Here is a 13,865-nt window from a genome sequence, read left to right on the forward strand (position 1 = left end):
ATGGCCTGTCAGCAACTACTACTTCTTCTTTTTCTTCTTTGTTTTTATTTTGAGGTAGAGTCTCACTCTAGCCCAGGCTGACCTGTAATTCTCAGGGTGGCTTTGAACTCACAGTAATCCTCTTACCTCTGCCTCTCAAGTGCTGGGGTTAAAGGCATGTGCCACCACACCTGCCTTTTTCTTTTTTCTTTCTTTTTTTGCTTTTTAAGGTAGGGTTTCACTCTAGCCCAGGGCGACCTAGAACTCACTCTGTAGTCCCAAGCTGGCCTTGAACGCCTACCAATCCTACCTTTGCCTTCAGAGTGCTGGGATTTCAAGGCATATGGTACCATCCCTGGCTCAGCAGCTTCTCTTGATACTGACTTTAATATTTTTATTTTATTTTTTATTTTTTGGTTTTTCTAGGTAGGGTCTCACTTTGGCCCAGGCTGACCTGGAATTCACAATGTAGTCTCAGGGTGGCCTTGAACTCATGGTGATCCTCCTACCTCTGCCTCCCAAGTGCTAGTATTAAAGGCATGCACCACCACACTGAGCATAAATGCATTCTTATCTAGTCTCAGGGTAGCCTCAGACTCACGGTGATCCTCCTACCTCTGCCTCCTGAGTGCTGGGATTAAAGGTGCGCACCACCATACTTGGCTAATATTCCTATTTATTTATTTATGGGGGTACTGACTTTAAAGTGAAGGAAGGGGTTAGGCAAGAAGCTTCTCAGGCTGGAGAGATGGCTTAGCGGTTAAGGCACTTGCTTGCAAAGACGTTAGTTTGATTCCTCAGGACCCATGTAAGTCAGATGCACAAGGTGGCGAATGTGTCTGGAATTTGTTTGCAGAGGTTGGAGGTCCTGGTCTGCCCATTCTCTTTTTTTATTGCTCTCTCTGTCTCAAGTAAATAAATAAAAATAAAATATTAAGAAAAAGAAGCTTCTCATGGGTTGGGAATCTGTTCTCTGAGGCAGTAGGGACACCCCATCTCTGAGATGCTGGGGGGTAGCCAAACAGGCCTTACTGCACAGAGGAAAGTTCAAGGGATAGGACTCAGCAGGGTTTATCTCCTGGTCTGAGAGGATTTGCCATGCGTTTTCTTTCTCTCCCTGGACCTGAGGCAGCCAGCTGGAGCCCTTGGCGAGCTGCAGGAATTACGCTACAAAGACCCTGCAGAACATGCTGACAGCAGGGCTTTGGTCAGCAAGGCCAGCACTGGTGTGCCTTGCTCCTGCTCCAGGACGCTCCCATGTTAGGGAAGGCTGGGGGAGGGGGGAGTGGGAAGGACATGGAGGGCTGCTAGTTCACTTCCCCACTGTCACTTCTTGGCTATGACCTGGAGATGGAAAACAAGTCCTTTAAGCCTTCTCCACCCTGTAGTGCTCTACAGACTCCTCAAGAAAGGCAGGAAACAGAAAAAGGAGAGTGGCCTCAGTCCCGGCTTTGGCTGCTGAAGCTGAGGTGGGGTGGGGCTTCAGGAAAACAGCCAGGCTTGCTGATCACATGCATGTCTCCGAGCTCTTCTACAGGACTGAGCTTCAGCGTCTGAGGAACGCCTATCTACCACGGGTTTCCACATGCTGGAAGTGATACCACATGCTGAGTATTTCATGTTTGTTAGTTCATTTCAGCCTTTTGACAGATCAGAGAGGGAGGCAGGCTCCTTTGTTATTTTTCCTTTATGGAAACAGGCCTGTTGTTCAAGGTCAACCACTTGTTGGCAGGGCCAGGGCTGAACTCCTGGCTGCCTGACCCCAAGCCTGTGTCCTTGCTGCCAGGATGCACTGCTATCTAGGAAGAGGGCACTAGCAGAAGGTTGCCACTCTAGGTCATGAAAGAACCACAAAATGCTGTGTCACGTTTCCCTTGAGTGAGCGAGAGCTCCATACAAGACCTTGACGTTACTTACTTACTGGGGGTGAACCTTGCTTCAGATGGGGAGTCCAACACTTTGAGCTAAGGTTGTGAAGACAGGTGGGGCTGGAGAGATGGCTTAGCGGTTAAGGCATTTGCCAGCAAAGCCAGAGGATCCAGGCTCCATTCCCCAGGACCCATGTAAGCTAGATGCACAAGGGGGCGCTCATGTATCTGGAGTTCCTTTGCAGTGGCTGGAGGCCCTGGCGAGCCTGTTCTGTCTCTTTCTCAAATAAATGAAATTAAAAAAAGAAAAAAGCAAATCACTGTCGAGTTTGAGAATACTTTAAAACAAACAAACAAACAAAAAAGACAGACAGGTGGATGTGGTGGGCAGTCTAGAAGGCAGGCCCATTTCCTCAAAGTCCCTGGCAAGGATGGGCCAGAGGTAGAATTTAGTTCGAGAGTAGGTGGCCAATTTTCCAGGATGTATACATTCACTCAGAGGGGAGAGATGTCTTCAAGGTCTCTTCTGAGACTAAGATCCCTCTAGGCATTCTATAAGCAGGATGTAAGGCAGCTATACTTGGAAATTCAGGGTCACCAGAGGCTTCTCTTGAGCTAGCCTGTCAGGAAGGTAGACAGAACTCTGTCTTCAGGCAGAATTCTTTCAGGTGGCAGAGGAAGCAGCAGTTGCCCGTGCACACAGTAAGTCCATCAGGAAGTTCTGGGCATGTATGTACTCGGCATGCTATGCTGGGGAAATCAGGGTCACATTTTCACTTTGAAAACAAGGAACTGGATCTGTAGCTAATGGGAGGATTTCTACTCCAGTGCCAAGAATATTAATTTGACACCTGCAAATTCTTTCTGACAAAAGGAATTCAGATGCCTACAAGGAGCAGGCGGTACAGAGGAAACAGCCACTTATCCTGAATAAAGGAAAAGCAGAAAACAGAGGACGCCAGAAGGGTGTGGCCCAGTAAACTGTCACTCAGACAGAAATGAAGAACAATGGCAGAAAAGATACTCCAAGGCCATGTGCCAATGAGACTGCGGAACATGGTAGTGGGTAAGGACTCTGAGCTCAGCTCTTGTATCATTAACACCTGGGTACACTCTGTCCCCTGGGGCCACTGGTACTAAGTCACAGTGAGGAATGTGTGAGTTTACAACAACTGTCCCAAAAAAGACATTTGTGATAAGACAAACGGAATGTCCATATATGCAAAGAGCTTCAACAAAAAGTTGAAAGGAGAGCTTTTAAAGAATATATTCCACACTGAATTGGGACCTTCAATAACTTATGGAACAAGGGGAACAGCCAGCAATCCTTCTCCTAGAGAAATCAGGAGTAAACATGAATCTGATACCATTAGACCCAACACTTTACCTCCCTAGCTGGTTCTACACCAACTGAGACAGATCCGGCAGTTAAGCAATGAAGGGGAGGCACTCTGGTAGTTAAGCAATGAAGGGGATGCACCTGACTTCACGTATTTAAGATCTAGCACCTCCTGGCTGTAAGTAAACCTTTGCAGGCATTTTTGTTTTTCAGTCTTGCTCCAGCCCAGGCTAACCTGGAATTCAGCATGTAGTCTCAGGGTGGCCTTGAACTCATGGAGATCCTCCTACCTCTGCCTCCCAAGTGCTGGGACTAAAGGTGTGCACCACCATGCCCAGAAGTATTAGTTTTTTGAGCCACAAAATGAAGAGAACTGAATTCACTCCCCCACCCCCGCCTTCCCCCTAAGAACTGGTTGAGATCCTCTGGCGACAACTAGAGTCTAACACAGTTTCTTGAACCTCTCCGAAGCTCCAATTAGATCAGAGCTGTATCTGAAAAACCCAGAACCCAGAGCGGAGAGCACTTCCTCGATATCCTACAAGTTCGGGAGAAGAGGACTTTGCCTTGTTTACAAGTATACTCTCAGCACCAAGTACTCAGTGTGTCCTCAAGGACAAACAAATTGGGCAGGGGACATTCAGGACTGGGATCTGGCGAAGAATCGGATGTGGCATAATCATGACTCACCGGTGATTATCAAGGTCCCCAGATCCCTCTAAGAAATGAGAAAGAGGGATTCTTCCCCCCATTTTAGCATTCTCCCAGTTGTCCCCAAGACAGCTTTAATCCTCTCCTCACAAGCCCCACAAGATGTGCCCCAAAGCCCTGACAACATTCAGCACTTCAGCAAATTGAGTTTCCACAGCCGTAACCTGAACAGAGCAGTTTAATGGACTGCATCTCCTGTGCTCCTGCTAAATGCACACACACACAAAAGCCAATTTCAAGCAAAGAAAGCTGGATGAGATTAAACAACTCAATTTAAAGGACTGAAAACTCAGCTGCTTCCAGTGAAGTCCCAGGGAAGGAGCCAATCAGCAGAGCTCTTTCTTTCTGCACTCTACTGCGGGCTTGGCTCTGCAGTGAGTCACTCCCAGCTCACAGGCAGAACTGGGCCATGCATCCATCCACCTGGGCCTTGCACCGCAGGGGGAGAGGAGAGTATGTACGCATGCACGCACGCAAGCAGGAAGGCAGGGGTACTCCTGTTTGGGAGTTTTCTAGAAATGCAGGGAGCAGAAGACCGAGAAGCCAATACCTGCCTGCTAGCTTCTCTCATCAGCCCAGATTAGGAAAGCAAATTGAGGCTGCAGAACAGTTGCCCAGAGCTCCACATGAGCCTGGTTGTGAAGGTCGAGCTGCCTCATTCTTAGGAAGCTGTTTGGAATGTCCCTTTCTTCATGACTCCTGTCCTTGTCCACCCACGTTACTACTACTGGGCATTCGGAGCAGGTCATGGAAACAAGGTTCTACTCACTGCTGTGGTGACTCAGAGCCCAGAAGAGGTAAAGAGAGGGGCATGAGATAGCTCAGGCCATTAGCATCTGACATGCCACCCGAGCAGGCTGGATGGAAGACAGCAGTGCCCTTGCAAATGGGCATGCCCAGCTATAATTCCTGCCTTTTGGCTGCAAGGCAGGGGAGCCTCCCCTTCAGAGCTGCCCAGACTATGGGGCAAATGTTGCCAAGAATGGGAGTGGGGGATTGGTGAGCCATAGCACCCTGTTGCCCCTGGACCAGCCTCTCCCTTTCACATCAGTAGCTCTTGATGACTCCAATAAAGTCAGGCTTCAGGATCAATTTCGAGCTGGAGACCCAAAGTAGAATGTAACTAAACAAACAACCCAGCTAGCGCTGAGTGCAGTGTGCGTGCAGCACGGCACCTGCACTTTACACAGCTCATTTCACTCGGAAACACCAGGCACTGCTGCTATTCCCATGGAAAATATGAAACAGAGGCAGCCACCAAGGCTCACAGGAACTGTCTGGCATGAGTTTGAGTAGCATGACAGGACCAGACTTGTCCTCAGAGAGCCTGACCCCTAAGCTACACTTCCCCTACCAACTGCCTTCTGGAGAAAACATTTTACAGAGCTAAAGTCTCATGTCCCCACTGAGCTCCTGTCCCAGATGCACCAGAAGGACCCACAGAAGCATTCCTGCTCAGAACGCCAAACCCAGATTTGCTTCTTTTGGAGTGATTTGAGAGCACATCAACCAAACAAGCCCATTTCACCCAGGAGACCTTACAGGCTGATAAACAGGGAGGCTGGGTAGCTGGTGTTTGATCAAGAAAGGTGGTGCTGGAGACCTACCTCGTCGGATTCATCTGACAGTGTCTGAAGCAGGATGGGGAAGAGGCTGTCTGTGTGCCGGAACATCTGGAGAGCAGAGCGGGGGCACTGTGAGCTCTCTCTGCCTGGGCCTGGGCTGGAGGCAGACTGCATCTTGCTGGTCTGCACTGACCACCTCCCACCCTCTACAACACCAGGGCTCTTCAGAAACCATCACTCCTCTGCTTGCCAGGCTCTCTGCAGAACACCCACCCCCTACCCTCCTCAAGCATGGCAAAGTCCCAGAAGCCCAAGGAGGACCAGGTAGAGGATCACTTGCATGGAGAGGTCTCCTGTGGGGAGAGGGGATGGGCCCAGGCTCACCTTGCGGGGGGTCTTGATGTATAGGTGGTAGAGCCACTTCAGGACAGCGATCCTGGTCATCATCCCAATGGCCGTATCACTGAGGTGTCCGTTCAGGACCTGCACGATCCCATCAAGGTGCAGGGTCACTGGGGCTCTGTCAGTGCTGTGGATGAGACCAGGAAGGAGAGCAGAGTGAAGCCTCATTTTACTTTTTCCCCAGGAGCCCTGGGTCTGCATGCTCAGAGTGACACACTCCTTCTCCACTGCCCTGGGGCATGGCAGGCTGCTAAGCTGATGGCAGACACCACTACTTGGCTCAGCTCAAATGGGTGGCTTGAAAAAGAGCTTGCTTCTCTCCCATCACTCCTATCCTTGGGAAGAAGTCTGGTGTTCACAGCTTGGCTGGACCTATGCTACCTGCATGTCAGGAGGAAGGGGAGTCAGCTGGGCCCACTTTCCTTTACCCAGCACTGGCTCGACAAGGTGGAGCTGGCCCATAGTGGCCCTCTGGGCGGCATGTCTTGGGTGTTTAGTCCCCTCAGGGCATTAAGCCAGACCCTTTGCTGATGAAGCAAGACCATCCTATCCAGACAGAACAAGGGGGGGGGGTGTGGAAACCCCACTGGGCATCCAAAAGCCCTTCAGTGAGAAAGTGAAGAAACATTTCTTGAGTGAGGACAGGGAGCACATCTTGTCACTTTGCCACACTGGCACTGGGCACAGGATTTGCCCTAGGAGAGAAGCAAAAACTACTGAGAATGTGTTCTTGCTCCTCCCTGGCTCCTGTAACTGATGTCTTGCTGGTCTCCACTCAGGGAAAAGTTATACTAAGGGAAGGCTGGGTGCTGCCTGGAGACCGAGGCAGGGCTCTGCCATAGCTGGGCTCGCTGGTAGAGGCTGAGTTCTCAAGGGGAGAACAGCAGAGGCAGAAACCTTAGTTACCAGATGCAGGAGGGGAGGGGAGAGGTGCTTCCCTTTTATGTCCCATTACATTGCATTTACCCAAACTGCTGACTGCACTTCCCGAGGGCCAAAGCCAGGGCCACGGCCAGGCAGCTCTCCTCTCCACCAGTACACAATGGTCTTTCATGGTCTTTCGGGGCTGCTCCATTATTCATTTGCATGAGGAACTCAATGGCTGCACTCTCACTTGCCTGCAGCCTCTGAAGCTTATGTGATGTGATTCCTACCAGGCATGACTTTGAGCTCTGTAACTGCTAGGCAGAATTGCTGTGTAATATGCTTTGATGGTACCCCAGTGCCTGTTTCAGGGTTGAGAGTGGGCACGTCCATCCTTAGGGGACCCGAAGATCTGGACATGCGACACAGTAACAGAACCCAGAACAGAGCAGGGTGGGGAGGAGGGCACTGTGCTTTCCCAGGAGTCATGTGACTAGACATTCCTTGTGTCTTCTGAGCATTTCCAACCCTTCAAAGCTTTCACAGCAAAGAATAGACAGGTTCAGGGTGGCACTAAGGTGCTTGGCCAAGCCCTCAATTGCTCTCTGTCCAGGAGAAACACAAAGCAGGCCACCAATGGGATTCTACATTCTCTAGTTTCCAATTGAAAAGGAAAAAGAAACAGGTAAAATTAGCTTTACTATGTTTCAACTGACCCAATCAATACATAATGAGCATTTCAGCATGCAATCAATGTGACCATAAAGATTCCTAATGAGGTGTCTTACATTCTTCCTATGTCCCAACCTTTGAAATCCAGTCAGCATTTTCCAGCTGCAGCTGGCCCCACCTCTGGGCTCAGCAGTGAGCCCTGCAGCAGTCCATGCCTGGCCTCCCCTGGCACCCTTCATTAGCACTGATGATTCCCTGGACAGCCCCCTCCCTCTGCTGATGATCAGCACTCCCTGCTTGCATCTCCAGGTCTTGCTTTCCCTCACCTTGTCTGGCTTTCCACAGAGCTCCTTCAGGAGAGACCCCTGTGGCTCGGCACTTCTCCAAGGGCCAGAAAGCCGGAGGCCACAGCAGCTCTCAGTGGTGGAGAAGCCCCTGGGCTTTCTATACGTGTTTATGTGTACATATTGAATTACATAATGCAAGTGAACAGTGAAGGGTGGCTGCCCCCACTTTGGTGAATTCTCTCCTCGCCCTGTGTCATATGGTCTGCAGTGAGTACCTTTTCAGCAGGAGCCACCAGGTGTTCATGCTGTTGCACAGGGCCCTGAGTGTCATGAGTACCCTTTGCCTGGCAGATCATTGCTACCTCTTAGCTGAACCAGCCCTTGGCAGAAGACCTTGGTTTTACTTACTTGGGGACCTCATAACTGCACTGGCAGAGTGACAGCCGGAGCTGCTTGAGAGGAAGAAGTCAGTGCCAACATCAAGTCTGCGCTCTCAGTGCAGCCCCATGGAGTATGTCAGTCTCCAGGTGGGAGACTACCTGCTCTCATGACTTGAAGATGATGGCACTGAAAGTGATAATGACAAACTGGAACACTAGACCAGCTCGCCTCATTCCTTTCCCCAAGCGGCCTATGATCGGAATCATGCTGTTTCCACCCTGGACACAAGGGAACCGAGAGAGACATCAAGTGACTGGGCCAAGGTTCCACAGCCAGGGAGTACAGTTGGCAATCTGAATGTGTACAGTTTGACTTTAGCATGGTGCCACTCAACATGTGGCATGGCCTCCTGGCAGGGGCAGTAAGCTCTGAAGAGTCCATGGCATCCTTAACTGTTTCCTGATGGGGGCAGCAAAACAGGCCCTATTTACACCAGCCCCTCTCTAGCGACCCTGTGGTCAAAGTTGCCCCAGGAGGTGAAACAGGCCCAAGACTGACCTGTGCAGGGCACTCTTTGTGATGCCAGGCTGGCCACTCCTCTAAAACTGAGCTCTCATTAAAAAAACCCAACCAAACAAAAACCATTAAAAAGGCTAGAGATGGCTTAGCCTGCAATGCCAAAGGACCCTGGTTTGATTTCCCTGGACCCACATAAGACAGATGCACAAGGGGGCGCATGTGTATGGAGTTTGTTTGCAGTGGCTAGAGGCCCTGGAGCGCCCATTCTCTCTCTCCTTCTCACTGCCTCTCTCTCTCTCAAATGAATAAATAAGTAAAGATATATAAAACACCTTCCAAGGCTCAGGGTCCATTGCAGAAGAGGTGGCGGAAAGAACGTAAGAGTAAAAGGAAGGGTAGGACTCCTTACATTGTGCTCCTCCAGACACAAAATGGTCTAGATATCCATGACCTCACAGAGCCTGACACTACCTATACAAGACCATCATAATAGGAGGAAAAGATCATGACATCAAAATAAGAGAGACTGATTGAGAGGGGGAGGGGATATGATAGAGAGTGGAGTTTCAAAGGGGAAAGTGTGGGGAGGGAGAGGATTACCATAGGATATTGTTTACAGTTATGGAAGTTGTAAAAAAAAAAGTGTTAACCACCAGTAAATAAATAAATAAAATAAAAATAAAACTGAGCTCTCGTTCACTGTTGTGCTAAGATGCTTCAGGACAGCCATAGTGGCATCTCTCTTTTTGGTGGTATCATGTCTTGGCCACCTAACAAAGGAAGGACTTTGTGGAGCTGGTGTGTGAATTGGCAGTATTGAGCGTACTGCCGTTCTCCAGCAAAGTTCTCAGATGTGAACCTGCAAGGCAGGTGCCAACCTCACCCAAACAAACTTCATAAAAGGGACTGAATGGCTCAAGCACCCAGTTCTCCAAAGCATCAAGGAGCAAACCCAGATGCAGAGCGTGTTTAAGACCCATCATAACTATGAGGACAGGTGCTGAGAAGTTGTTCCCTTAGCTGGAAACATTCTGTCAGGCCCTCTTTCCTTAGCCAGCTGAAGCAGGTGCATGTCTGGACCCTAGGGACAGTGATACTAGGGCCTGGGCAAGGGCAGCTCAGGATCCCATCTGCTCCTGAGCAGGCATCTCTCAGCTGCTGTGGGAGGGAGAGCTGGCTGCTGAGCTCTGTCAATTTAGGGGGAGCTGAGACTCTGACCGTGCTGCACAAAGCACCCAAGTCTCCTCTACTGGGCCAAGCCTGGGATGTGGTGCCGTCTGTCCTGGCTAACCTTACCACAGAACAGTGCTCACATACAGTTTAAAATACATTTCTATATTGGTTCCAAAATGTCTAGACAAGCCACTCCTGGGGGCTTCTGAGTTATTTCAAGGTTTCTGCAAACCCCGTTTTCACCAAGACCTTTCTCATAAAGCATCTCATAACGAATGTCTCACACATATATGTACTAGGACTTCCAATTCCACGGCACTATTAAAATACAGACTAACCGAATAATGCCTCTGATACCACCAATAAATAATAATCTGTTCCAGTGGTTCTCTCTGGGAGACAGCACTTTACTTCTGTAATGTCTAACTTTTTATAGTACGCATGTTACAGCACTAATCAAATTAGGAGAAAGGTAAGTCTAAAAATAGAGTTTCTAAATTCCGCGTTGCCTTTTTAAAGATACTGTATCATTATATATTTTCAATTAGCAATTGCTGAAAGTTGGGAAGTGCTGAGTTTTAGAGCTCACTGCTGGCTTTAGCATCATGAAGGTATACCAGGAGAACTGTCCTGAATGTCACTGATGACAGCATGGCCCTTGGCAAGTCCTTGGGAACCACAGGGGACTGTTTCTGCACAGCAGCACTCATCTGGTTGAGAACCCATCAAACGAGTCAGACAGGCCAACAATCAACTTTTCTGGAATGTTTTCACTACAACTCAAGTTAAATGCCAGAGATTTGAAGCCAAACAGAGCCAGTATGGATTCTCATCTGGTCATTAATTAGCTGGGTGGCTGTCAGCAAGAATTTAGCCTCTCTGGTCCAACTTGTCATTTGGACGATGGGCGTAAGGAAGAAGATCTTGTGACCAAGAGCTTCCTGTGTGTGAGGTACTGTTCTATGTTCTTCATGCACGTTAACCCTTTATGCCCCATTCCTCTATGGGGTTGGTGTTGTCACATACAGTTCACATACACACACATGGCAGTCAGGTGAACCAGGAACTTGACCTCACCATGTCAAGTTCTCTCCAGAAGGCATACACCTGCTGTGCAGACATGTGGTTGTGGAAGCCTTCTCTCCAGTCTTGGCTTGATCCTGTCCGTTCTCTACCACTCCTCTCCAAGGAGGCCAGTTTTCAACTTCCCATGAACTTCCTGTGAACTCTTCTGAGTACCTCAGCTGTCCACTCATCTGACAGTGACCAGTTTCTTCAGTGGCTCTTCCAGGACTAAGCCTGGGGTCCCATCCCTGAAGGTAGATGAGGCAGAGGAAGGCAGCCTCATTGTGTAGTTTTTGTTTTGGCCCAAGTGAAGTATATACTTTTTCTTTTTTTTAAATTAATATTTTATTTTTATTTATTTATTTGCCAGATTTGCCAGCAGAGTGAGAGAACACAGAGAACGGGCACGCCAGGGCCTGTAGCCACTGCAAATGAACTGCAGATGCATGTGCCCCTTGTGCATATGGCTTATGTGGGTCCAGGGGAATCATACCTGGGTCCTTTGGCTTCACAGACAAATGCTGTAGAACTGCTAAGCCATCTCTCCAGCCCTGCTTTTTTTTTTTTTTTAATTTGGGGCACAGGATTGCGTTTGAGGAGATTCTTGATCCCATGAAAGTGGATTCTGGGTTTTTGTATGGATATACGTTTCTCTAGGTCCATAGCTCTCATCAAACTCTCCCAAGGGCTGCTGAGTACTAAGCTTAGCACTGTCACCATCACTGCCAGGCAGGAACACCTCCTACCCCAGAGTTCACCTTCTTGCTACTGCTACTGGCAAGCTCCAGCTAAGTAAAACTGGTGAGTCTGGCTGGTATTCTGGGCAAGCAATGCATTTGCAGGGTGGGCCATTTCATGCCACCCTGGATGATGTCACTTTGCTCAAGCTCAACCTCCCTGTGGTGGCATCACTAGAGGAAGCAGCCCATAGTCCTGGGCACCTGTCTGACTCTGCAATTCTCACAACAATGGCTCCCACAGCCTCCGAGACCAAAGCTGAACCTTCTAGAGATCATGTCCCTATGTCTCTACTCAGACTTTCCCTGGCCCTGAACTGCAGAACCAGTGTCCATGCCTGCTTCCTTCTCTCCTGAGGATGCCCAGAGATACCTGGTGCTGACCTCTAGACTGTCCCATTCATTCCTGTTCTTCCTTTTAGCACAGCACAGACATGTACCAGGATGCCCCGAGTTAGTTCAAGCTATCCATCTAATTATTCTTCCCACCTCTCTCCTATATTCATTCCATCCCATCCATTAGTAAGTCTGCCAGTTCTACCTTTCATGCAAATCTCCCAGGCTGCTACCTCCTCAGCCTGAGCCTCTGTCCCTCATCAGCAGGGTGAAGGCTGTGACTTCTTAGCCCGTCCACACCCACCTGAGCCCCTCTTAAATCCATTCTGCACACAGCAGCCCATTTCATACCCCTTTTCATCCCTACGAGAGAAAATGGTGCTGCTGACCCAGGGACGAACAGTAAGCAGAAACAATCTGACATAGGACGAGACTGGGTGGGTTCAGGATGGTATGGCCATAGACAAGATCTGACAGACTTTAGCACAGAGCTGGGCTTCTGGAGCACTAATGGGGTTCACTACCATGAACCATATTCTCAGTCAGCTTGGGAGCAGCCACTGTGGCACATCGCTCTAACTCTCTGGAATGCAGTCAGTCTCCTTTCCAGTACTTCCCCACAGACATCACCCTCCCACCCCTTTTTGAAACTCGCTGGTACTTCTGTGCTTCCATTAGAGAATGCCAAAGTCAGGGTCACGTTTAGAGGCTGACTACCTTTGAACCTGCAGGGATGAGACCAGGCAGGCGCTCTGGAAATGCATGACAAGCAAATGAAAGAGAGTGGACGACTGGCATTTGCTGATTTACCACCCACAGTGGAAGCAGTCCTGGGGCACACACTTATAATCAGTACTTACACGCTTGGAAAATCCTTATAGATAGGAACATACTAAAAATGATACAAGATGAAAGATCTGAAGGGTCTGGTCAGAAGAGCTTCTTAAGGCTGAGTGTACCTTTTCTCTTCATGAGTAACTGGCTCCCCAGCCCCAGGCTCAATGTCAAGTTCACAGGAAGACACCTATTGTAGATGTGCCATTCAGCCTAGTCACAAAGGTGCCAACGCTTCAAAGAAACGGTGATGGGGGCAGGTCCAGGAGGCTCAGCCTGGGACAGAACTATGACACTTATCTCCCCAGGGGATCCCATCACTCAGCAGGAGCATAGAGGGAGTTGGCAAGGCAGGGGATGACTTAGCTGACTGGCCTGCACTGCCCCCCTGTGGAAAGGTTGTGCTATGGCACTTCTTGGGAGTGAGGGAGGAGAGTTACACCTGATCTGTAGCAGCGCCTGGATCTGTCCACTTGGCCTGTCCTCCACCAACCTTCCCTGAGTCAGCCAGCCTTGGCCTGGACAAGCAAAAGGTGGCAGAGGAAGGCATCTGCAGTGTCACTGTCACCACTATGCATAGCTAGACTTTAGGATGTGCATTTATTGAGGTCCATCAGCTCCTAATCCCTTCCCAAAGCTATCTGTCCACAGGAAATGAGGTAGGTTCCTGTGGTGTTCTTATCCCCATCTCAAACACCTCCTTTGTGTATAAGGCTCCCCAAAACAGTGGTCATGGGCAGTTTGTCCATAGGTCTCTGCTGAAATCTCCCACACTAGGAAAGATCTAGGCTGCCGACTTTCTGCAAACTGCTTACCTGGCTGGTGTGAAGACACTGATGCCGCTCCCACAGCTGGAGTCACAAGAACCATCTGGACCTCCTGGGAGAGGAAGAGCAACAGATGACATGGAAGCCCGTTTTGTCATTTGAATGAACAAATTCCGGCTGCAGAGATACCCTAGACTCTCCTCTCCAGTCCTCACACTTTCAGATTCAGTGTCTTGAAAAGAACATGGCTCTGGAGCCTGGAGGATCCAATGCTTCCTCACTCCCCAGAGCTGTTGGGATAATACCCAGGTCTGTACATTTCTAGATACAGTATCTCACAGGAGGGGCTTTCTGCAAGATTTCAGA

General features: G+C 49.4%; 1 protein-coding gene across 1 annotated transcript in view; it reads right to left on the bottom strand.

The window, feature by feature from the left end:
* The window catches only part of Vac14 (VAC14 component of PIKFYVE complex), a 131,300-nt gene that overhangs the window by 77,549 nt on the left and 39,886 nt on the right, over positions 1-13,865 (bottom strand). Inside the window, exons 10-12 of the mRNA XM_004659566.2 lie at positions 13,548-13,611; positions 5,847-5,991; positions 5,505-5,570 (exon numbers count right to left, since the gene is read on the bottom strand). Coding sequence (XP_004659623.2) covers positions 5,505-5,570; positions 5,847-5,991; positions 13,548-13,611 — 275 coding nt within the window. The remainder of the gene's footprint in view (positions 1-5,504; positions 5,571-5,846; positions 5,992-13,547; positions 13,612-13,865) is intronic.

The sequence above is a fragment of the Jaculus jaculus genome, chromosome 1 (assembly GCF_020740685.1).
Source record: "Jaculus jaculus isolate mJacJac1 chromosome 1, mJacJac1.mat.Y.cur, whole genome shotgun sequence".
NCBI lineage: Eukaryota > Metazoa > Chordata > Mammalia > Rodentia > Dipodidae > Jaculus > Jaculus jaculus.